Source organism: Sorex araneus, chromosome 3, assembly GCF_027595985.1.
Source record: "Sorex araneus isolate mSorAra2 chromosome 3, mSorAra2.pri, whole genome shotgun sequence".
In the NCBI taxonomy this organism is placed as follows: Eukaryota; Metazoa; Chordata; class Mammalia; order Eulipotyphla; family Soricidae; genus Sorex; species Sorex araneus.
In genome coordinates this window covers 197,286,074-197,311,078 of record NC_073304.1, presented here as the reverse complement: position 1 = coordinate 197,311,078, position 25,005 = coordinate 197,286,074, and the positions used below count along the sequence as shown (strand labels likewise).

The window sequence follows — 25,005 nt, the reverse complement described above, 5'->3', positions numbered from 1 at the left end:
GGGCTTATGCTAGCTCTGAACTCAGCTCTGAACTCTGGGGTCACTCTTGAAGGACTAGGAGGACCATATGAGATACCAAGGGTTGAACCCAGGCTGGCTGCTTTCAGGCAAGTGCCTTACCAGCTATCCTGCCTCTCCAGCCCCCAAGCCAAAGTTTGTATGTTGAGGTCCGGGGACAGAGTTCAGAGGCAAAGCATTTGCTTTGCATGTATGAGGTTCGTTCCAGGTTGAACAAAAAAATGTATAGCCCCCCGACACCCTGAGGTTTTTGGGCCATACCAGCTGTATTCAGGGATTACTTCTGGCTTTGTGCTCAAGAATCACTCTTGGTGGACTCAGGGAACCATATGGGGCATCTCACCGTACTATCTCTCCGGCCCCCAAAACTTTAGTTTTTTGTTTTTTTTGTTTGTTTGTTTTGGGTCACACCCGGCGATGCACAGGGGTTTCTCCTGGCTCTTCACTCAGGAATTAGGAATTACCCCTGGCGGTGCTCAGGGGGACTATATGGGATGCTGGGATTAGAACCCGGGTCGGCCGCGTGCAAGGCAAACGCCCTACCCACTGTGCTATCGCTCCAGCCCCAAAACTTTAGGTTTTAATGCTTAAGAGACCTCTACTTCTTACACTAAATATTAATCTGACAGTGACAGGTATAAGGCTTCATTTCTAAGGTCATGGAATTAATATCACAAATAGAATAATTTTGATATTTGACACCTATCATGTTAAATGTTAACCCAACTTTTTTACACATGCAATGCTAATGTACAGAACTGAGGAATTGATAACTAAATCAATGTATTATTCTGAAATCTGTTGTTTCAAAATTCAGATTTTAGACACAAAGGAAAACTATGAAGTTAAAAAACAGAGGAAAAAACTGAACGGACTGTATTAAGTATAATTGTCTCCCACAAATATTGTAGACAAAACAAAGGAATTCTCTAAGACCCAAAGATTATAGAGGGAACATTCTAAAGCTGTTCCAAAACACTTAAAAATTTAAGAATATACTCAGTGGCAACTGAAAAGGTACCTTCATGAATAGGTGTATAAAGAGAAACTTATGGCCAAAATTTTAAAAATACAAGTAAACTTATAAAAGACTAGAGAAAGACCATTAAAGCAATACACCTGGGCTGGAGCAATAGCACAGTGGGTAGGGCATTTGCCTTATACACGGCCAACCCGGGTTCGATTCCCAGCATCCAATATGGTCCCCCGAGCACTGCCGCACTGCCAGGATGATTCCTGAGTGCAGAGTCAGGAGTAACCCCTGAGCATCGCTGGATGTGACCCAAAAAGCTAAATAATAAATAAATACACCTATTTAAAATTGATTGGGAGCCTGATTCAGCTTTGCATTCCATCAACCCAGATTGGAATCTCCAGTACCACAAATGACTCCCTGAGCAGAGTCAGGAATAGCCTGCTTCACATTCCTGGGAAATACTTTTGGATACAAGTCAAATTCTAAAATCTTTTCAGGCCATCCTTCAATCATAGATGTACTTATGAGTAGAAAATTCCGTAACTGGTAGGGAAAAAAACCCACAAGAGATTCTCTGATATCATGATAGCAAAGAAAATCAATTTTCTTTTCCTCCCCTAGTGTACTGTGGGGGCCACCCCACTGGTGCTCAGGGTTACCAGAATCACACCCAATCATACCAACAGGTGATGAGGTGCTGGGGATGAAATCCATGGCATCATATACGTGCCATGGCCTCTACTACTTGGGCCATGACCCCAGGCTCCAGCAATTCAGTGAAAAAGCTATAGTTCTTAGTAAATATCCAAAGTAAATGCAAAACACAGAATAAACTAGAGAGCCAGAATAATAGCTAGGGAAGATATAATACATCATATCTCAAACATGCCCCTACCCAATAACCTGGATACTGAAGGTACAACAACTACGAATATTTTTAATGTGCTGTTTTGAATTGTTCAAGTAGTCATTCTTCAATGAAAGAAACAATTTTCAAAACGGCAGACATTAAGCTTTAATCTTACAAAGGACAATTCTGATTTAACAAGCACCTTAAAAAATAAATAAATAAAAACCCATGAAGTAGTCTGGTCTTTTTTTTCCCCTATCAGTTACTTTCATTAAGGTTTTGCCATTATCTCTGATTATTAAGACAATAGCAGATAGTATGAGATAAATGATTCTGAAACACCAAACTCATTTTGCAAAGATAATGCTTGAACTTAATTTGGCTTATACATCAATATAAAAAGGGATCAAACTGGGGCCAGAGGAGTAGAATGGGTAGTGTATTTGCCTTGCTCGCAGCTGACCCAGGCTCAAGTTCCAGCATTCCATACGGTTCCTTGACCACCGCCAGGATTAATTCCTGACTGAAGAGACAGAAGTAACCCCTGAGCATCACTAGATGTGGCCCAAACTTCTAAATAAATAAATGAAAAATAAAAAAGGGTAATGGTATAGCAGATAGGACACTTGCCTTGCATGTGGCCAACCTGGGTCCCATCCCCAGCATCCCATATGGTCTCCCAAGCCTCAGCAGGAGTAATTCCTGAGCATAGAGCCAGGAGTAAGGTCTGAGCACTGCCAGGTATGGCCCAAAAAAACCAAACAAACAAAAAGCTAAAATTACTACATGGCAAATTGTAACCACTCACTCACTATTATTTAAATTTGCTCACTGATTTCCAAATTTATTCATCAAACCCATCAGATGAGCATCCATTGTATACCAGGCATATGATAGAAACCTCAGTTACACAAATCACTTGTAATCCTACCCCCAAAAGAGAAAGCTTTTTTAAGAAATCAAAGACAATGGGGCCCGAGCGATAGCACAGCGGGTAGGGCATTTGCCTTGCACACGCACACGGCCAACACCGGTCCGATCCCCGGCATCCCATATGGTCCCCCAAGCACTGCCAGGAGCAATTCCTGAGTGCAAAGCCAGGAGTAACGCGAGCATTGCTGGGTGTGACCCAAAAAGAAAAAAAAAAAAAATCAAAGACAAGGGCTGGAGAGTGTTCAGGGAGTAGGGGCTTATCCTGGACTCAGCTAACACAAGGTGATCCCTAGCACCCCATATGATCCTTCAAGTGATTCCTGAGTACAAAGCCAGGATTGCAAAGTCAGAAGTTATCCCTAAACACAGCCAACTGTGGCTCAAATACCAAAACAAAACCAAAAAATTTTCAAGCCAATATTCTCCTTTGAACACACTGAGTCTCACTTGCTTGTGTGTGTCTTAGTTTTTTCCACTCTGGAGAACCTGTTTCTTCTCTTTCTCTCCATTCACATCTTTCTAAATAAGTTTCACTCAATACAAACTTACCTTGCTTCACTTAATAAAAAAAAAAAAGACCTGAAGCTACAACTCTGGGGTTGTTAAATCAGATTCAAAGAGTCTGTAAACTTAAGTGAGTATAAAAAATTATATTTTTGTTTCTATAAATTTCTAAGTAAAATTTAGCATTTTCTTCAAATACTAAAGCTACTGACACAGTGAGTGAGAGTAGTGCTAGAAGGGCTAGTAGTGCTAGCAGGCCTACTTTCAAGAGAAGTTACAGATATTTCCACATCCCTTCATAGTTCTTTAACCTCAACATTACTTTGAAATCAATATTTATTTGATAATTATTATATATATAGGAACATAAAATCTTAACTAGGTCAAGCAATGAATTATTTTAAACTTTTGGGCTATAGCACTATGGTAGTTTAGGGGGTGGTGACTGGTTTTTTAGTTTTTGGACCATGCCCATAGATGCTCAGGTGATTCCTGGCTCTTGAGCTCAGGAATTACTCCTGGCAGTGCTTGAGGGGACCATATGGGATCCTGGGAACTGAACCCAGATCAGCTGCATGCAAGGTAAACGCCCTACTCGCTATATTATAGCTCCAAACCACTGTGGTGTTTCTGTGTATCTCAATATGTCCAGAAGTAAAGACATTACAACTTTGGATATGCTGAAAAACTGAAGAAAAAACTCCAGACTAAACAGCTAAACTATAATTCAATTTAAAAAATTTAAATATTTAATTCTTAATTGAAAAAGACCTCTGTTTTAGATTGCAGAGAGTAACAATACAGCCAGAAAAGAGATCTTTTACAATGTTTTGTATTTGGGCTACACCAAACTAGGCTCAGGACTTACTCCTGGCTCTGCTTTCAGGAATCACTCCCAGCAAGGGTCGAGAGACTATATAGGGTGTCCAGGACTGAACCCAGGTCAGTAGGGTTCAAGGCAAGTGCATTATCCACATACACTATCTTTCCAGCTCCCAACACTATTTTCACATGTAAGATCTTAACTTTTTTTTGGGGGGGTGGGGCCAGAGTGTTGGACCACTCATTGTCCTCATGGCTTATTTCTGGGCAGGGCTTGAGAGACCATATGCATTGTCAGGAGTAGAACCCAGGACAGCTGCATGCAAGGCCTTACATGATATATTATTTGTCTAGCCCTAATATTTTAACTTCTAATTAATGTCATGGAACAAAGATGTTGTTCTCATCTAAGAAAATTTAACCTGGGTCTGGAGTAGTATTACGATGGATAGGGTGCTTGTCTTGCATGAAGCTGACACTGGTTCGATCCCCAACACCCATATGTTTTCCCAAGTCCTGCGAGGAGTGATCCTGAGCACAGAGCTCTGAGAATCACCAGTTGTCCCTCCTGCCCCAAAAGACCAAAGATACCAAAGTTTATATCATAAGCATTATAACTGATTCCAAGCAATCTTACATATCAAATTTAGTAGAGTAGAAAAACTATGCCCAAATTGTGTTAAGAAATAGATGGGACCACAGAGACATCTCTATAGGATGAGTGCATGCAGGAGGCCTAGATTCAATACCCGGCATGGTACCCTGGGCACAGTTAAGAATGACCAAGCTGAGAGCTAGAAGCAGCCTGAAAGCACTAGAGTGGGGTTGCCAAAGAATACAAATGAAAAGAAATGTACTGAAGCAATATAATAATGGAGTCTTAAGAGCAGATGTATAAAGAAGCAATTTCCCAATTTGAAACAATAACATATTCATAAGATCACGAAATGGCCAAGTCATTGTTCCTAATCAAATTTTAAAGACTGAAAATATTCACAGGGCCAGGGGCTGGAGTGATAGCACAGCGGGTAGGGTGTTTGCCTTGCACTCGGCCAACCCAGGTTTGATTCCCAGCATCCCATATCCCATATCCCATATCCCCGAGCACTGCCAGGAGTAATTCCTAAGTGCAGAACCAGGAATAACCCCTGAGCATCGCCAGGTGTGACCCAAAAAAAAGAAAAAAAATTCACAGGGCGAAAAAGATAGGGTATATGGCTCTTGCCATGCACATAGCCAAACCAATTCAATCCCCAGCACCCCATATGGTCCCCAGAAGAGTGCTGAGCAAAGCCAGGAGTAAAGCCTGATGACTGCTAGTTGTACCTGCTGGGTCATCCCTCCACCCCCCGCCAAATCCATCCCTTCACCCCCCAAATCAAGGGGGTCAAACAGATTGTAAAGGGGCTACCTGCTGAATCCAGTTCAATCCCAGGCACCACATATGGTCCCCCAGCATGGCCAGGGATCATGTCTGGCCATAGAACCAGGAATAATCCCCAAAGCGAGTAGGTGTGGCCCATCATCTACCCCACAAAAAAAAAAGCAATCACATGGTCTTTGAGCACTGCACCTGGAGTAGCCCCCAAGCATCACAAGTGTGGCCCCCCAAAAAGTAGTCAACTGAAGAACAAATACCACCCAAGTTCATGTTTATCTTTAAAACAATATTCAAATTTCCTTTGGCTTCCACATCAATGCATTCTATCTAAGAACACACATACACTGTCTAGTCCAGATGTAGATATTAGGCTAAACAAAATAATTTGAATTAGTTTTGAGTACCAAATCTGAAAACAATCTCAAGGGTCAACTTTCTGAAACTACCTGTGATAAACACATATTTATATTTATTTAATATAATTAAATATATTAATATAATTTGATAAACATATATTTAAACATAATTTAAATATAAAGTTAGGAATATTTTGTCAACAACACAAATTTTAAATGGGGGGAAACCCTTCTCAAGTCTGAAGATGGTTACTTTAAAAATTTCTGATGCTGGGGCTGGAGCGATAGCACAGTGGGTAGGGCGTTTGCCTTGCACGCAGCCGACCCGGGTTCGATCCCCAGTATCCCATATGGTCCCCTGAGCACTGCCAGGAGTAATTCCTGAGTGCAGAGCCAGGAGTAACCCCTGTGCATCGCCAGGTGAGACCCAAAAAGCAAAAAAAAAATTTCTGATGCTGAGGCTGGAGCAATAGTACAGTGGGTACAGCGTTTGCCTTGCACGCTGCTGACCTGGGTTCGATCCCCAGCATCCCATATGGTTCCCCAAGCACCGCCAGGAGTAATTCCTGAGTGCAGAGCCAGGAGTAACCCTTAAGCATTGCTGGGTGTGACCAAAAAGCAAAAAAATTTTAAAAATAAAAATAAAATTAAAAGTTCTGATGCTAAGATACATCTGGCACAGCAACTACCACAAAGTTAGGGTATAATAGCTGTGTCTCCATCACTCTTTAGATGAGGTAGATACATGACTAATACCAACCACAGAAACTACAAAACTTCTACTCATATATAACAAATTGCTAATATATTTAAATAATAATGAATACCACTGCTTTACAAAACTGAGTTCCCAGTAGTGAAAACACTAAACACAATCCTTTAGGATTTTTTGCTAGGGAAAAGAAGAAGTAATTACTGATTTATGCATGAGCATGGACCCAAGAAATTTCTAACACTTCAAATTTCTTATAATACTGTAGCAATCACTAGGAAAACGATCACTGTAAATTTTTCTCTTTTCTTAAAGTGTGTCACTTAACATAAACTGATAGGTTATCTTACCTATGAGATTCTTGCTCTCCTCTCATTTTCTCTACTTTTGACAACATATCATCAACTTTAAATGTTTTCCTGGAAAAAACAGATAAACAAAATAATCACTTCTCAACTAGGAAAAACAAACAGATTACACTTTATTGTCACTATAATAGGCAATTCTAAAATTTGATTTTGATGATTTTTTAAAGATAAACTATGGAAAATTAGCCATAACAATAAATACTACTGAAGCAAGTGTATGTTATAAAACAACACACAAGATTTTAAGTCTGAACTTGGATGCTACCTTTTCCATAAGATCTTATAACTATTCCCAAACCAGACTGACTACGGCTCTTAATTTCTATTTATTTTGACAGCCTTCATCAAATATTAAATATAAATATTTTATTTCCTTTACTAGATTATAAGCTCCTCCAGGGCAGATTGCTATTTCTCAAGAAAAGTTGCAAAGTGCTTGGCACAATGCCTTATATTTGGTAATGTTCAGATATTTGTCCAACTGTATTTTAAAACATTTGTATTTCTATAAAGTTGAGTATAATATTTAATATTAGCACTATTAAACTGAAGTATATAATATCTAAAGTTATTATAGCATCATTAGAATGATAGCTAAATTAAAGTGACTAGTAAAGAGATGGTTGTCACTATTGTGATACAATTCTGAAGTTCAAATCCTAATAAATTTGTATGCTTTTTTTTTTTTTTTTTTTTTTTTTTGCTTTTTGGGTCACACCTGGTGATGCACAGGGGTCACTCCTGGCTCATGCACTCAGGAATCACCCCTGGTGGTGCTCAGGGGACCATATGGGATACTGGGATTCGAACCCGGGTCGGCTGTGTGCAAGGCAAACGCCCTACCCGCTGTGCTATCGCTCCAGCCCCAAATTTGTATGCTTTTAACTTCACATTTTCTTTAGTCAAAACAGAAATTTAAATAGCACATTTAATCAATTAAAGAATAGATTCCAAATTATCCAGCTTCCACATTCAGGGGTTGCTCCATGACAGTATTTGGACTATGCAGTGTTAGGATTAAACTTGGGTCTCCTACATGTAAAACCATGAGCTCTAGCTCATTGAGTTATTGTTCCTGCCTTCATCGTAATTCCTAAGATATTCTACTCTACATGTTAACTGAGATAAAACTAATCTAGACCCATATATAATTTACTAATTATAACAAATTACTTCCCTTTATGTTAGTACACTGTCTTCAAATTTAGAACTTGAAAATCTTGAAGGGCTGGGGAGATAGCACAGGGTTTTGCAAGCATTTACTTTCCAGTCCCACATGAACCCCCTGCATCAACTACAGCAGTGTGTGGCCCTGGAGGTCCCTAGCATTGCAGGGCCTTCACAGTGGTATCACATTCTCCTATTATACTTCCTTCAGTGATTCACTGAATGGCTAAATGAGAAGGCATTGGCCACACTGCCCAAGTATTATTAGAAATGGCCTCTAGGCCTCTGGGTCCCTGAAACACTGCTTAAGAGGCCCTCCCTCCAAAAAATAAAAAAAAAGGGGGGGAGGAAAAAGAAAAATTTAACAATTTCTACATTACTATGTAAAGTTTAAATTCAGATAACAGAAATAGTGACATACTCATTCCTCAAAAGGAACTACTGTACCCAACCACTATGAAATTTTTCAGTGAACAAATATTCATGTAGAAGCAAAAAAGATAGTATAGTATATAAGGCTCTTGCCCTGCATGTGACCAACCCACATTCAATCCCTTTGCAGAGTCAGGAGTAAACTCTGAGCATATCTGGGTGTAGTCCAACTCCTACCCCTACCAGCACCAAAACATGTTCATATAATTGGACAGAAATGTGGCTAAATGGTAGAGCACATATGATCTGCTTGCATGAGGCCTTGAGTTCAATACCCAGTACAACAAAGAGAAGAGGAAAAAAAGAACTGTTAGTATTAGTACAGTGTAATAAAGTATCACTCAAAGAGTCAATACAATCTGTACTTCAGGTGAATAAAGAGCATCCATTTAAAAGAGATGTTTCTTTAAAAAAACTCTTTACATTCCTTTAGATTATTAAATATTTTAATATTAAAAGTTTTATCAAGGGGCCGGAGCGATAGCACAGCGGGTAGGGCGTTTGCCTTGCACGCGGCCGACCCGGGTTCGATCCCCGGCATCCCATATGGTCCCCCAAGCACCAGGAGTAATTCCTGAGTGAAAAGCCAGGAGTAACCCCTGTGCATCGCTGGGTGTGACCCAAAAAGCAAAAAAAAAATAAAAAATAAAAAAATGAAATAAAAGTTTTATCAAAAAGAGTATAGTAAGAAGCATTGTATTTCAGGATGGTAGTACATTTTTAATCTTCACAGATAAGAGAGAAGAAAGAAAAACGTTGGATTCTTTTAGGGTAGTAAGAACTTTTCACTATAAAGATTAAAATGTTCTACCACGGAGTACTGGAAAGTTACAAGAAACTTTGAAGAATGGTATAGCTACCTTTATGTAATGAGTGAGAAAAAAATCCTGTCTGTAGGAAGAAAAAGGTAAGACAAGTCTCTTTCAACACTATGGAGTCAGGCACTGAAGTATATAGGAGAATTCAATGTTAAAAACCATTTGAAACAAAAAAAAAAATTTGAAACATCCTCAGCAACCCCGACTTCATGAGGAAAAATAAAATGAACCACATAAGAAACTATACAAAAGCAGCTCCTCCCCACTAAACCAAGGACTTCTATTTCTCTAAAAAGGTACTGTTACTGGAGCTGGAGCAACAGCACAGCAGGTAGGGAGTTTGCCTTGCACATGGCCAACCCGGGTTGATCCCCGGCATCCCACATGATCCCCTGAGCACCGCCAGGAGTAATTCCTGAGTGCAGTCAGGAGTAACCCCTGAGCATTGCGGAGTGTGACTCAAACACTCCACCCCCCCACAAAAAAGCAAATTATTTTGTGCCTGCTAAGGGGGCAAGCTTGGGGGTGGGGGGCAACTATGGACATTGGTGGAGGGAAGGTCACACTGGTAGTGGAATTAGTGTTGGAACATTGAATGCCAGTAACAACTATATTGTTGTTACAAATAACAACTTTGTAAATCACTGTATTTAAATGAAGAAAACAAAAACAAAAAGAAAAAAAATACTGTTACTGTAGCTTGTATCTAACAAGGTTAAATTTTCAAAAGGTCGGGGCTGGAGTGATAGCACAGCGAGTAGGGCAGGGCGTTTGCCTTGCACTCGGCCGACCCGGGTTCGATTCCCAGCATCCCATATGGTCCCCTGAGCAGTGCCAGGGGTAATTCCTGAGTGCAGAGCCAGGAGTGACCCCTGTGCACTGCCGGGTGTGACCCAAAAAGAAAAAAAAAAAAATTCAAAAGGTCATCAAAAAGAGAGCTTTTAAAATTCAAGAAATTTTAGGAAGACTCAGGAAGTTTTACTGGGAGGTTTTAGAAACAGCTTACATTAAACCCATTAAAATGAATTCAAAAGATACCCTCCTCCTGACCAGTATTTACACCGTGTCAGTATAGTGTTAGCTTACAGAATTTTTAAACCTCTATAAAGTACTTTCCTTAAAGTACAAGTAAAGTTTAACTAATATACTAGAAATAACAACAAAATACATGACTTCAAAGGGAGTTATTTTTATTCCAGCAATGAATAGTAGTTGTTGTAGTAGTAAAAAGGAATTCTAAAAAACAACTGAATAAAGACCATAATTACTGGGCTACATCTTCCATTTGTTTTTTTTTTTTTTTTTGCTTTTTGGGTCACACCCAGCGATGCTCAGGGGTTACTCCTGGCTTTGCACTCAGGAATTACTCCTGGCAGTGCTTGCGGGACCATACGGGATGCCGGGGATCGAACCCTGGTCGGCCGCATGCAAGGCAGATGCCCTACCCGCTGTGCTATCGCTCCGGCCCCTACATCTTCCATTTTTCAAAGTCACCAACTACTTTGAAGAGGGCAGCACTCATCTGAAGATATAAATTGTGATAAGATTTGTTCAAAATAAGTTTTAATGTCTTATATAGGTCAGGCATATAAGAGTTAAGTGACTCCTATTGTCAAAAACAACATATCCCATAATAGGTCTAAAAACCAAATGACACAAAATGAACTTATATCTTAAACATATATAATTTTTATCCACTTATGTTATAATTCATATTTATTTTGAAAATACTTAATCATGCTGCTGGAGAATACAGCAAGTAGTGCACTTGTCTTATATGTGGAACAACCTGGATTTAATCCCCAGCACTATATATGGTCCCCAGGCCCCACCAGAAATGATCCCTGCAAACAGAATGGAGAGTAAGCTCTTAGCACCACCTGGTGTGGCCCCCAAAATAAACAAAACAGTTAATCACTTAAATTAAAATCAGGTACCATGGGTCAGGAAGAGAGTGCAAAGGGTGGGAATGCATGCTTTGCATTAAGGAGGCCTGGGTTTGATTCCCGGTACCATATGGTTCCCCCACAAGCACCAATGGGAATGAACCCTGAGCACAGATCTGTGACCAAAAAAATAATAATGAAAATAATGAGGCAGCAACTAGATAATTCAACTAATCTCCCATATTAAAAAAAAAGAAAAAACTAAAAGATTGGGCAGACAGGACAAGAGGTAGATCACATGCCCAACATATGCAAAACCCTGAGTTCAATTCAGTTCACTCTTCATGACTCCACAAGCACATGACTGTGGCTGGGAGTGGCCCCAGGTTACCAAGCACTGCCAAGTGAGACGCATGGAAAAATAAAATTATTTTAAAAACGGGAAAAAAAAGAAAATCACTGCTAAAATTCTCCTGGTTTTGTAGACTAAATAGAGGATGAATGGATGAACAAACTGGATTATTGACCAAATCCAGTCTACTGCCTACTTTTCCACAACTCAACCAAGAATGGCTTTTACAGATAAACATATACTACTAATTTTATAATATAAACAATAACTCTAAATCTCAATTAAATTAAATGTTATCTCTTCTGCATAAATAAAACACTTTCTAGGAACAGAAGATAGCGCAAGTGATAAAGCATACGCCCAGCATGTCTTAGGCCCTGGCACTGCATAACACCTACCCCATCACTTTTTCACTGTTGTCATGGTAGCCCAAGTACAAGTTGTGGTGGCCCCTATTTAAAAAAAAAAAAGAATTCTACACTTCTCACTAGTAGGTTTGTATTAGAAAACATCATAACTAAACTATATTTTGAATTTAATCACTAAAACATCTGTGAACAAAAAGACTGTGAAAAAGTAAACTTTTTTCCCCCTCTTTTTGCTGACGTATACACATCCTATCTAAAATCCTTAATTTTGCCTCCTACTTATATTTAAAATCTTAAGTATTCACCATCTGGTCCTAAATTAAAAGTTTGCCAAATCTCGGCACATTTCACATAATGGGAGTAGAGAGGCAAAGAGGAGACAAACTGTACTGCATTGTCCAATCCATACACCTTGGTATATCTACAAAGCCAAACTAAATTGTATCTTGCTATAGAAAACACTATGCCTACTTAATAACCAGTGGGAATGTCCAAAAGAATTGTCTGTGATACTTTGTATCTCTGAGTCTGTTGAGATAACAATGGTTTTGGGCTAGAGAGATAGTACAAGGTTTTAAGGCTCTCGTCTTACATGCTTCCAACCCGGTTTTATTCTGTGGCACCACATATGGTCCCCGAAAACTGCTAGGAGTGGTCTCTAAGTAAAAAGCCAGAAAAAGGCCTTAAGTATGTTCTTCAGGTTTGGCCCAAAAAACAAAACCAAAACAAAACAAACACCTTATAAGTTTCACTGACTGTAATAATACCACCAAATACTTAAACAGAAATTTCCTTTAAAATTATTTACTTTGGGCACTGGATAATATAGTGGGAATGTACTAGCCCTGCATGCAGCTGACCCAAGTTCAATTCCCAGCACCCCATATAGTCCAAAACACTGCCAGGGGTGATCCCTCAGAGTCAGGTGTGGCCCAACACCCCCACCCCGACCAACACCAATTAAAATCTGTTCACTTAATATTTTCAAATAACCCTGCACTCAGGAGAAAAAAAGCTAGCATGGTTTGATTATATGAAACGAAGTATGAAAAGTTATAAAGCAAAAATAAACACTGCCCAACACCACCAGATTCCATTTTAAGACTAGATTAAGATGTCTGAGTAAGAACAGTTATCCTACTGTCTTCCAAGAATCTTTCATTTAGAGTACGGGATGAACGCAATGATAGAGTGCGCATTTCGCATGTGCTAGGTTTGATCCCCAGCATCACCCTCACTGAAAAACAGTTCCTTAAGCCAAAACAGCACAGCGGATTGGCTGCTTGCCTTGCATGCAGCCGACCTGGATCCGATGTGGCCCAAACCCACATCTTCCACCCCATTAATAAAATGTCCCTTTTAATAAGACTACCACCACAGATATAAAACAAGCATTTCTGGAGCTTGAGTGATAGTACAATGGGGGGATGCTTGCCTTGCAAACAAGTCAATGCCTGTTCAATCCCTTCAATCCCAGGCATCCCATATAGTCTCCCAGAACAGTCAGGAATAATTCCTGAATACAGAGCCAGGAGTAACCCCTGAGCATTGCCAGGCATGGCCCAAAAGCCAAAAGAAGTAGGTAAATAAATAAGCATTTCTTAGGTAGATTATTTGTTAAACATATAACACCAAAACTTAACTATTAAATATGTAGCAGTAATAATTCTCCTAAACGATTTGGTAGATATTCCTCAACGTTAACCAAATTTTATAATAACTAGGAGCAGTATATTAAAACATAAGTCAGTAAAATCACTTCATTCACTTCACTATTAAATACCTTCCATTAAGAAAATAATGCTTATAGGGGCTGGAGAGATAGCACAGCGGGTAGGGCGTTTGCCTTGCACGCGGCCGACCCGGGTTCAAATCCCAGCATCCCATATGGTCCCCTGAGCACGGCCAGGGGTAATTCCTGAGTGCAGAGCCAGGAGTAACCCCTGTGCATCGCCGGGTGTGACCCAAAAAGCAAAAAAAAAAAAAAAAAAAAAAAATAATGCTTATAAACTAGAATTTACAAAAAAGATGCTATTAAAAACATGGCAGTCAATTCAACCACTTTCATCTGGCTTTCATATTTAATCTTTTATCTGAAATAACACTTTCAAACAAAACATTAACATGAGTAAAGATTAATAAAATGTACCTTTTGATGTTTGTTCTGGAATTTCGATGAGACATGTACGTAAGAGTTCTGTGCAAAAATATAGGCTATAAAAAAATTAAGAAGTATTACAATTAAATAAATGATATTCTAAGAAAAAGTCTTCAGAATTTTATTGATTACTTACTGCTATAAGATTTCGTGTTCGAAGAAATCTATAGATCTGTGTTGGTTCTAGATAATGGGAAACAAAATCCAAACATTATCGAAATATACTATCATTTATGTTTTTAAAATACCAACCTTCCCTATAACAAATATAAAACAATAACTCATGGGAATTATGTACTAAATACATCAAAATTAGCATTAACAATAAGACTGAGGTCAAATCTCATGATTCACATTGACAAACTTCATCTTACATTTATCTTAAAATTTACTGACAACTCGTCCTTTGACCTTGCATTTCTACATCAATTTTTTAAACTAGCGTATATATAGAATGGTTACAATCACTCAATTTAGATAACTTAGACTACTTATAATCCATCTCCTACCAAAAGTGGCTGATATGAGGTTACCTGGATTTAGTAAAACAAAATTTTAACTTTTGTTTTAAAAACCTTGTCTAGTAGTCATCCAAAATACAATGTTTCCAAGGTTTTCTAAGAGGTACGATGAAAGCCAATCAGTATTTTAAGAAATGAGACACAACTTACAGAGAAAATTTTTAGTTTTCACTTATTTTGCACAACTTAAATATTACTTCATGCTAAAACAACCATGTTTTTTAAATAGAGGAAGTCCCAAAAATCTTAGGAAGATTTTAAATTGTTATAAAGGAATTAAGTCATAGAATAAAAAATATTTTACGTACAAACTTCATTGTACCCTTCAGAGATAAACAATCATGTTCTTAAAACAAGACAGTGTAAAAATAAACTAAGTATTAGTAAATATATTGAAACATGTAAACATCTCAGAAACTATGATCAGTATTAGAGAAGGATCAAGTTGTACTGAGATCAAATACAACTCTGAATACTTCACTTCTCTGGAGTATACTGATCAGAAAGCAAAATAACTTTCTTGGAGGTCTTGTCTTCTCATGACATTTAGAAAAGTATTTTGAAATTTCCAGTTAACCCTGAGTTTTCGTTTCAAATAAACTAAAAGATGAAAGCTATGTTAGTATGGTTCATTATATACGTATGTTTATTGTCATCAGAACCCTTCCTTTCTTCAAGTGCATTTCCAATTTAATGCCTCTCCACACTTCTGAGTGTGTATTTAGCCAAAAGTATGGCTGTGAATCTTCATCAAGCAGGTTCAGTATCTGTTTCCAGAAAAATCAAAATTTCTCGTATTGAATTTCAACCAGAATTTCACGAAGCATTAATGAGAGTCGATGAAAGACGGGCATCAAACAATGTAATACATTTTTCCAAGCACAGCTGATACCATGCCCTTCACATATGCCACGGTAAAATTGTAAATAAAGACATTGGATGGCAGAGCGGGTTTGATTCAAGATGCTGCGAGATGCGGAGCCATCAAAGACCCTCCGAATGGGAACAGGCACACAAAAGCCCAACAGGAAAAGCCCCAGGAAGGAACGTCCCTGCAGGAGCCGTGGAGGTGACGAGTCGGGAGGTTTTGGATAAATTCTATTGTTTGTTTCCAGGTACCTTGCTCCCCTCTGCAAAGTGAGCGGGAGTTCGAGGGGCCTGCCCGGGGCCCTGAACGCCACCGCGAGCCCTCGGGACACGGGGTTTGGGGAAGCCGGGCCCCGGGAACGGGCAGCGTCCTCCCGGGGGCGGTGTGCGGAGACGTCGCGCGTACCTTCCCGGCTCAGTTGTACAGCTCCGGGAAATGGGTACGGTTGCGGCTCGGCAACCGGGGCGAGGCATCCGAGGGGGCCCGCGCCCGCAGGCATCGGGCCGGCGAGCCAGGGCGCCCTCGGGATGGCTGACAAGCGGGGCGGCGGGCACCGCACTCCTCGCCCGGCGCCCCACAACCCGGCCCCGAACCCCGCGGCCGTCCGGAGTCCGCGAAGGCAGGAGAGAAAAGCGAACACTAGACCTGGGGGGGGGGGTTCGAAGGAGGGAGGGGGTGCCGGCCATCTCGGGCCAACTCCTCCGAGGACGACAGGAACGTGGGGACCCGCCGAGCGCGGGGGAGCGCGCGGCGCCGCGTCGGGTCCCCTCAACCAGACCGCCCCCCGAGAGATGACGGACCCCGTCCGCCCACCCGCCCCGGAGCCCCCCTCGACGTCCTCCCTCGGCGCCCGGACCGGGCGGACCCCCGGCGGCGGGGAAGCTGGGGGCCCCCGCGAGCGCCCCGTCCCCCGCGCCCGGCGCGCGCGGGGGCGTGCGGCACTCTCCGCCCCCCGCGTACTCACTCTCAAAGGCCTGGAGGAAGAGCTCGTGGTCAGCCTGGACGTGCTCCATTTTCGGCTTCTTCACCGGCAGCACGGCGGCCCCCGCCGCGGCCGCCGCCGACGAGGAGGCGGCCGAGTAGCCGCCGCCGCCGCCGCCGCCGCCGCCGCAGCCCCCGCCGCCCGATTTGCCGCCCGACGCAGCCGCCGCCGCCACTGCCGCCGAACCCCCGAAGCCGCCTCCCCCGGACCCCGCGCTGGGCCCCGAGCCGCCCCCTCCCCCACCGCCGTGCTTCTGAGGCGCCATCGCGGTTCCTGCCTCCTCCCCGCCAGCTACCCGCCGGGCGGCCCCGGAGAGTGAGCGCCCGCGACGCCGCACGCTCGCCCCAGCAGCCTCGGGCCGACCGCGGGGGGAAGGAGGAGAGAGGGGAGGAGAGGGGAAGGGAAGGGAGGAGGAGAGGAGGGAAGGAGGGAGGAAAAAAAAGTGTCTCCTCCTGAGAGCCCCGCTCCGCTCCGGAGGCTGCTCACCCTACCCTGGCCTCGCGCCGCCCCCTTCCCCCGCCCGGCGCGCTGATTGGCTGGCGGGAGCGCGCGCCGCCCGGCCGCCCAGCCCGTTGGTCCGCGGATTCTCCCGTCAGTCACGCGGAGGCGCTTCTCGCGGAGGCGCGGCTTGGTTGGCCCGTGCGCGCTGCCGATCGCGGGCCCGGCCGCCTCTTTGAACTGAATTCGCGGGAAAATTAGGGGTCGGAGCGGCCTTCCTGCTGGCCCCGGTGCATTGTGGGGAGAGAGGGACCCAGCGAGCGGCTTAGGGAGCCGTTTCTCGCGTACTGAGCGTCGTCAGTCATCGCCACCAGGGGGGTTCAGGACCCCTGAAGAGAGGCGGGCCTCTGAGGAGCTGGGGGCGAGGGGCCCGCTGAGGGAACTTGAGATTCACGAGCGATTTTAGAGTCCCTAACTTCACAGACAGGGGCCGGCCTGAGGGGCGCCTCTCGTCCGAGATCTCGGCCAGTTTGCGGGGGCTAGGGGCTGGTGTGGGGTGTGGGTCGGGGATCGCGCGCGCCCCTGGTCCCCTCGTCACCACGTGCCGCAAAGCCACCCCAGGACCGGATCCCACGCAGCAAAGTCATGGGGAGGACCGGGGGCAGCGAGAGGTTTTGGCTGAGGCTCGGGCATGTGTGACAGGGCTCCCTCAAGGGAGCGATTTGTCGGTTAACAGGAACGTCCAGGAGTTCAGCTCTGCTGTGGGTGCTGGGAGGCAGCATGCCAGGAGCATTAGGGATAGAGCCTCTTCTCAACACAGTGGCATCAAAAGCGAGAGCCTGAGAGGCGCAAGGCGCCCCGCGCACGCGAAGCGGCCACGACCCGCCGGATACTCGCAAGTCCGCGCACGCTGCCCGCGAACCGAGGCTTTTTGCGCTGTGAAACTTGAGAGGAATTCGGGGTTTTGCGGGAGTCGCTGAACTGGACGCAGAGGCCCGATGATGGTCCAGACTGGTTTGGCGTGCTGCTGATAAAAGATTTGAATTTCAGGGAGATGGTCGACAAGGATGTCCTTTTCCATTCAAACCCGGCGATCGTAAAATGCAATATAATCTTTGAATAACTCACTCCATACACATTCACACGCTGGATAACAAGTTTTCCCAAAAGCCTGCTTTGGGTCCCCCGCCCCCCAAGTGAATTGAAAAACACTGTTTACAAAAGTTTCCAAGTATCTGGGATCGTTTTTTGTTTTGTTTTGTTTCTTTTTATTTTTTTCTAAAAAGGTCGTGGTTTCATCAAAGCTTTTGCCACTTTAGGAAGTGAGGTCTGCACAGTTTGCATGTCAGAAATCGGGCATTGCGGGAACACATCAAAAATAAGATGAACCTGTGGCTGCAGACAGAATTTTTTTAGTCAGACAAAACGTTTGCAGTGCTGTCTAGTTATGTGATGTCAGTACTCTGTACTTTTCTTAAAATTCCTTTTGCAAAAAAATGTTTTTAACCACTGAAATAAGCCTTCTCTGAGTAATGCCACCCCACAGAGACATGTGGGATTTTAGATCTTGGGAAACTGCTCGTTTTCAGCTTTCTAGGATTGGAAAGTGAAGTTTCATCAATTCAACCAGGACCTAGACAATTAAATCACACTAAGAAAATTACAAAATAGTGACTTGGAAATCAGGTTAACTTATTAATTAACCTTTATTGTAACTGCTAAAGTGACCTTTCTTCATCACTACAAGTTTTTGTTTTATTTTGTTTTGGTTGGGTGAGAGAAGACCGAAAGCAATCAAGACTAAGTCACAAGTTACAGTCTTTGAAGGCTAGAATTGCATTTATAGCAGAGAAAATGTGTATTCTTATTTTTTAAGACTGTCAGAGAAGTGCTTTCTGAGAAGCCTTTAATGTTCAGTAGTTGACCAGTACTTGACACCAGAATCAGTCAACCACTTTTGGGAGTGGGAGAGGCTTAGGGCCATATTGTTACTTTGTGTATTCCCCTTTGTTTATAATGTATGTTGAACTCTGAAAACAATCTTACTCTTCCTTAGCCCCCTCCAAGGAGAGAATTAAGAGTTGTTATATTGGTTACACTACAGTTTTCATTTTAATAAGATCTTGGACACTAAAGTATCATCTGAGGGTGGATACCTCTGTCCTAGATGTACTTGTAAGTTGGGGTGGCAACTTTTTGAAACTTGGTATTGATTATCTATCACTGACTTGTATATATGTGTGATCTACTACCTTATCCCGAATTAGAATTGCTCTTTAAGATTTTGTTATTTACGCGGGCTGGAGCAATAGCACAGTGGGTAGGATGTTTGCCTTGCACACAGCCGACCCGGGTTCGATTACCAGCATCCCATACAGTCCCCTGAGCACCACCAGGGGTGATTCCTGAGTGCAGAGCCAGGAGTAACCCCTGAGCATCGCCAGGTGTGACCCAAAAAGCAAAAAAAAAAAAAAAAAAAAAAGATTTTGTTATTTACCTTATGCCATATGTGGAACGGGCAAAATCTTAAAAAGCCAAGGCATTGTCCATTGTTTTATATTTCCTAACAGGACTTGATACAATGAAATAATAGAAATCAGATTAACCTTTGCAATTGTCAGTATGCTTTTGTTCCTATTATTTCACTTTTTCATTTATAACATTATTATTTTCTTTTTATGGTGAGGAAACAGGTTCAGAGAATTTATGTGACTTCTTCATTTAGTGTCTGTGCTACGGCTTGGATCCAGTTAAAACATTTCATCCTGATGTACTTATATAATTAGAATGAAATTATCCTTAGTCCCTCAAACTATTTTTTAATAGGACCACCTAGTTTCTCTTACAAAAAAAATCATTTTGCATTCCTTCCTATTGTGTTTTTTAATATGCCCTCCCACTTTACCTTACACAGACTTATGTACTGGGATTTTTAACCTTCTGAGTGTCAGGGAGCCCTTTGGCAGTCAGATAAAACCTGTGGATTCCTTCTTTTAAAAGCTTAAAATGAAGGGCCAAAGAGAGTGCAGGGCTTAAGGTACTTCCCTTACAGACTCTGGTTCAGTTCCTGGAACTATCTGTGGCTCTCTCAAGCACTACCAGGAGTGAGCCTTGAGTACAGAACAAGAAGGCCATCCTGAGATCACCGGGTGTGGCACAAAATAAAAAGTAAAAACTCAAAGAGACCAGAGAGACAGTATAGTAGGTAAGGTGCTTGCCTTGCATGCAAATGGCCTGGGTTCTATCTCTGTCACCACGTATGGTCCCCTGAACACTTCTAAAAGTGATCCTTAAGCACAGAGCAAGGAGTAAACCCTAAGCACCTCCCATATATAGCTCAAAAAAAAAAACAAAACTCATAGCTGTAAAATTCATTGGATAACAAAGGGAAACAATTTTAGTAAGTATCATTATCTAAAAAATTTTAAATGAAGTAATCATTCCTATCATATATAATAATATATATAATAGTACTAAGAGATCTAGCAGCAGTTTGATAAATATAATTTCAAGCAGTGTTGATGTCAAATAATCTTGAGATAACTGCAAGAACTATAAAGGATATGTAAATATTCATAATGTTTCTTGAAGCAAAGTTGTAGACACTAACATTACTTTGACTTATCGTGTCTGTTAGTAGTTTAGTATTTAAGGAAAATACTAAATTTCAGTTAGAAATGAACATAAAGGTATAATTTTCTTTCTCATGTAAGTTCACCAATTTCTTGAATCTGATTTAAGTTAACAACTCCTGAGTTCCAGCTCAAAATCTTTTTTTTTTCAATTTTTTCATTGGGGGTCAGGGAATATGAGTGATTTGTGCTCATAACTGAGATGTCTAGAATTGTACCTAAAACTAGGAAGATATTTATCTGGTGAGTTTTGATGAATAAGTTAAAAAATCTGTGAATAAATTGGGGCTGGAGTAATAGCACAGCGGGTAGAGCGTTTGCCTTGCACGCTGCCGACCCGGGTTCAAATCCCAGCATCCCATATGGTCCCCTGAGCACCGCCAGGGGTAATTCCTGAGTGCATGAGCCAGGAGTGACCCCTGTGCATTGCTGGGTGTGACCCAAAAAGCAAAAAAAAAAAAAAATCTGTGAACAAATTTAAATAATGATAATGGTTGAGTGGTTATTATATACCATGCAGTAATTTTAGCTTTGGGGTGGGGAGGGCACACATGAGCTTACTCCTGGTTCTGTGCTTAAGGATAACTCCTGGCATTGCTCAGCATTGCTCAGGGACCATATGAGGTGCTGGGGATTGAGTCTGCATCATCCTAGTACCTTACATGCTGTACTATCTTTCTGGTCCCACATTCACTTATTCTTATATTTGGGAAAAATATAATCAAATTGGATTTAAGAACGTGAACACAAATAAGGGCTGGCATTTAAAGTAAAAACAGTAATAACCTTCCTCATAAAATGTAGTGTGTGGACTGAAGGGATAGCTCAACATACAGAGTACATACTTTGCATGCAGGAGGCCTGGGTTCTGGCACCACATATAGCCCCTGAACAAATAGCCAGCAGTGCCAGGTGTGACCCAAAAACCAGGATGGTGGATGGGAAAAGGTAATATGAAGGAAAAATTATTTTTGAAGAAACAATTTTAACGATTTTATTAACAGTAAAATCCCTAAATTTACTTATTTTTGTTTCTTTTGTCTAGAAAAGAAAAGACCAAGAACCATGGAACTTTTATTGTGTATTATGAAGTTTTCTAACAAACCGCTGATGTGTGTGTGTGTGTTTATCTAGAGTTAACTAGATATAATAAGGGTAGTTTAAAGCCATAGTTAGAACCCCTGGGATAAGAAGAAACTTGACACTAATAACCTAAGGGAGGAAAAAACCACCTGAGACAAATTGGAAATATCTAAACCTGAATTTGGGGGGATGTGTGTGCGTGTGTGTGTGTGCACCCAGTTGTATGTGACTCAAAATTCCATGTATTTTCCAGTATAACTAAGGTATCCAGGTTGTGATGTTGGAATCCCCAGGTGAAGGGAAGTCCCCCAGGGAACCAGTCATGCTGTGATACGGTGGGTTTTGCATCCCTATTTACCTTCTGTTAGAGCTGTTCTGCTTTGAGCTCTTGTTGTTTTGAGCATTATATTTCTTGAAAATAATTGAATCCTGGTCAACTGTGTGCAAGGCCTTACCTGCTGAACTCTCTCTGGCCCCCTCTAAGAAATTTATTGAGATTATAAAATCACTCAACAATAGAAATCAGAATTCAGGCCAGAGGGATATAGTACAGCAGGTAGGGCATATGCCTTGCATGTGAATGACCCTGATTCAATCTTTGGCATCCCCTATGGTCCTCTGAACACCTCCAGGAGTGATTCCTAAGTGCAGATCCAGGAGTAACCCCTGAGCATTGCCAGCTATAACCCAAAAAGTAGAAAAAGAAAAAGAAGTCAGAATTCTGTAACTGTTTTCTAGCAAAGGCACTATAAAGATATAGACAATTGGAGGAACAAGACATATAATTATATCATAATAAATGAAGCCTGTGTAATTTTTTGGAGGAAAGGGCCACTTTCAGTTCAGTGCTTGGGGATCGATCACTCTGGTGATACTCAAGGGACCATATGGTCCGAGGGATTGAATTTGGGCTTCCTGACCGAGAAACAAACACACTAGCCCCTTAGGCTATCTTCCTGACCCCAAGTTTCTATACTTTTGGTGTATTCAGATTAAATTAACAGAGATCAAGAAATTTTGGTTTAGATTTTACTCAGAGAGCACTCTTTGAAGTGAACTCTCTTAAGGAGAGAAATATTTAAATATTTCTATTTCTTTTTTCTCTTTTTGACCACACCTAGTGGTATTCAGAGATTATTTCTGGCTCTGCACTCAGGATTTACTCAGCAGTGCTTGGAGGACCATATGGGATGCAGAGGATACCCAGGTCAGCCACATGCAAAGAGAGTGCTCTACCCACTGTACTATTGCTTCAACCCCTATTTCTATTTTTAAAATTCATTGTTACTTCAAACTCCACTGCAACAAATTTAGCAGAAGTAACAATTTACTATGAATTAAGATTAGACTAAGTCATTAATTCACAGTGTGAATTTAAGGAAGTTAGTTGAAGCTGGGGATGTGGCTCCATGGTAGAGCAATAGCTTTACACGCATGACCTTGGTTGGGTTCCTGACACTGCATGCTTCTCTGAGAACCATTGAGACTTATTTACAAGCAAAGATCCAGGGGTAGCCTCTGAACATCACTGGGTAATGACCCAAAATACAAAGTTATGTGATTTCTCTGGTTTTTCCAAATATAAAGTGAAGGTTTGATTTTAAGACAGAATCCTTGGATGTTGAGGATAGATCATTCTTAACTTGCAAAGTCATTTGTACTTTCACCATTTTTCAACCACTCGCAGTGGTGTTTAGGGTTACACCTGGCTCAATATTTAGGACTCATTCCTGATAGTGTTTGGGACCATGTGCAATGTGGGGAATTGAAAATGAGGCTCCCACATGCAAAGAATATGTATCAGCCTTTTGAGCTACCTCCCTGGCCTCTCACTTGTATTTCTTATACTGTAATAATTGAGAATAAAATTCAGGTGACATATAATAAAAGAAATACATTCTTCTGGATATCAGTGTTAAGGCACATATCACTAGAGAGAGAGAGAGAGAGAGAGAGATTTTACGACAATAGGAATCTTCCCCCTTCACTTTGTTGCTGTTTTGACTGGGATCACACACTAAACTGAAGTGCTCTCCAGAGGTGACTCTCTTTAGAGATGACATACTCTGTTGTAGCCCTGAGAATCCCAGAGGGCAGTGCTGGCCAGTATTGCTGGGACTAAACTCAGCATGTGGGGCAGTGCCAGGATAAAACTTAGGACCTCATGCATAAAAAGTGGGCACTTTACCAACAGAACTATCCTCAGTCCCTATATAAGAATAACTTGAAAAGAAAAAATTAGACAGGAGGGGTCAGAGCATTAATAGTACAGCAGGTAAACTGTTTGCTTTGCATGTGACTGACCCAGGTTTGCTTCCTGGGACCTTCCACATGGTCCCCCAAGCACCACCAGGAGTGATTCCTGAGTGCGCAGCCAGGAGTAACTCCTGATCATCACCAAGTGTGACCCAAAGAGAAAAAATTTAGACAGGAGGGTATTTGACATGACTCAAAGGGCTAGAGCGCAGGTTTTGCATGTGAGAGCACTGGGATGAATCCCTGGAACTGCATGATCACCTGATCACCACTGGGAATAATTCAAAACATCACCAGGGAATAACTTTAGCACCACCAGATGTGGCCCCAAAATAGAGAAAAAAATTAGACCTGGATGTAGGCAGGAGTCAAAAATGAATCAGGGTTCTTGTAAAGTTCTCCCGTATTTAATGCTAAGAAAGTTCTAGGAATTCCCCTTCGGTGGTTACACCAACATGTAAATTATACTAAATGATCCTTATCTATAAAATATAAGGCTTGTAGGCTGGAAAGATATTACAGGGAGCAGGGGATTTATCTTGCATGCAGCTGACCCAGGATTAAAATGGCCAATTATTTTTAATGTTCTCAGAATGTTTCAATAATATGTATATTTTCTGTTTACAAGGTTTACTGTATTTTTCACCATCTATCCATCTGTCCACTAATCTATCTACCGCTTAACTTTTATTTTTTAACTTGTTGGCTTTTGGGACCATTCCTGAAGGATCAAACGGTTGGGTTCACCACTGGTGGGGATCCAGGGAACATATGGGGTGTCATGGATCAAACCAGGGTTGGTTGTGTACAAGGCAATCACCCTACCTGATGTAATATCTCTCCAGTCCCTCATAAGGAGAAACATTTTAAGCTTTTCTTAGGAGTCTGGGAGGAATTCCTTTCTTACTTTGTGTATGCCTCTTGTACTGTATTTACCACATTCAAAGGTATATATTTAAGTTTTTACTTCTTCTATTATACTGTACTTCCAAAAAGAAGACTTATATTATTCATCCTTATATCCTCAGCCTCTTGCTTAAGATCTTGTCCAAAGCAGATACTCCTGATCAATATTTGCTTAAGGAACAAATAAGTAAGGTGGAATATAAATTGAGTATTAACCG

At 41.7% G+C, this 25,005-nt stretch overlaps 1 protein-coding gene across 1 annotated transcript in view; it reads right to left on the bottom strand.

Moving 5' to 3' along the window:
* Window positions 1-17,002, bottom strand: part of SUZ12 (SUZ12 polycomb repressive complex 2 subunit) — a 69,777-nt gene extending 52,775 nt beyond the window's left edge. Inside the window, exons 1-4 of the mRNA XM_055131368.1 lie at window positions 16,455-17,002; window positions 14,238-14,284; window positions 14,093-14,157; window positions 6,903-6,971 (exon numbers count right to left, since the gene is read on the bottom strand). Coding sequence (XP_054987343.1) covers window positions 6,903-6,971; window positions 14,093-14,157; window positions 14,238-14,284; window positions 16,455-16,737 — 464 coding nt within the window. The 5' untranslated portion in view covers window positions 16,738-17,002. The remainder of the gene's footprint in view (window positions 1-6,902; window positions 6,972-14,092; window positions 14,158-14,237; window positions 14,285-16,454) is intronic.
* Between the last annotated feature and the right edge of the window lie 8,003 nt (window positions 17,003-25,005).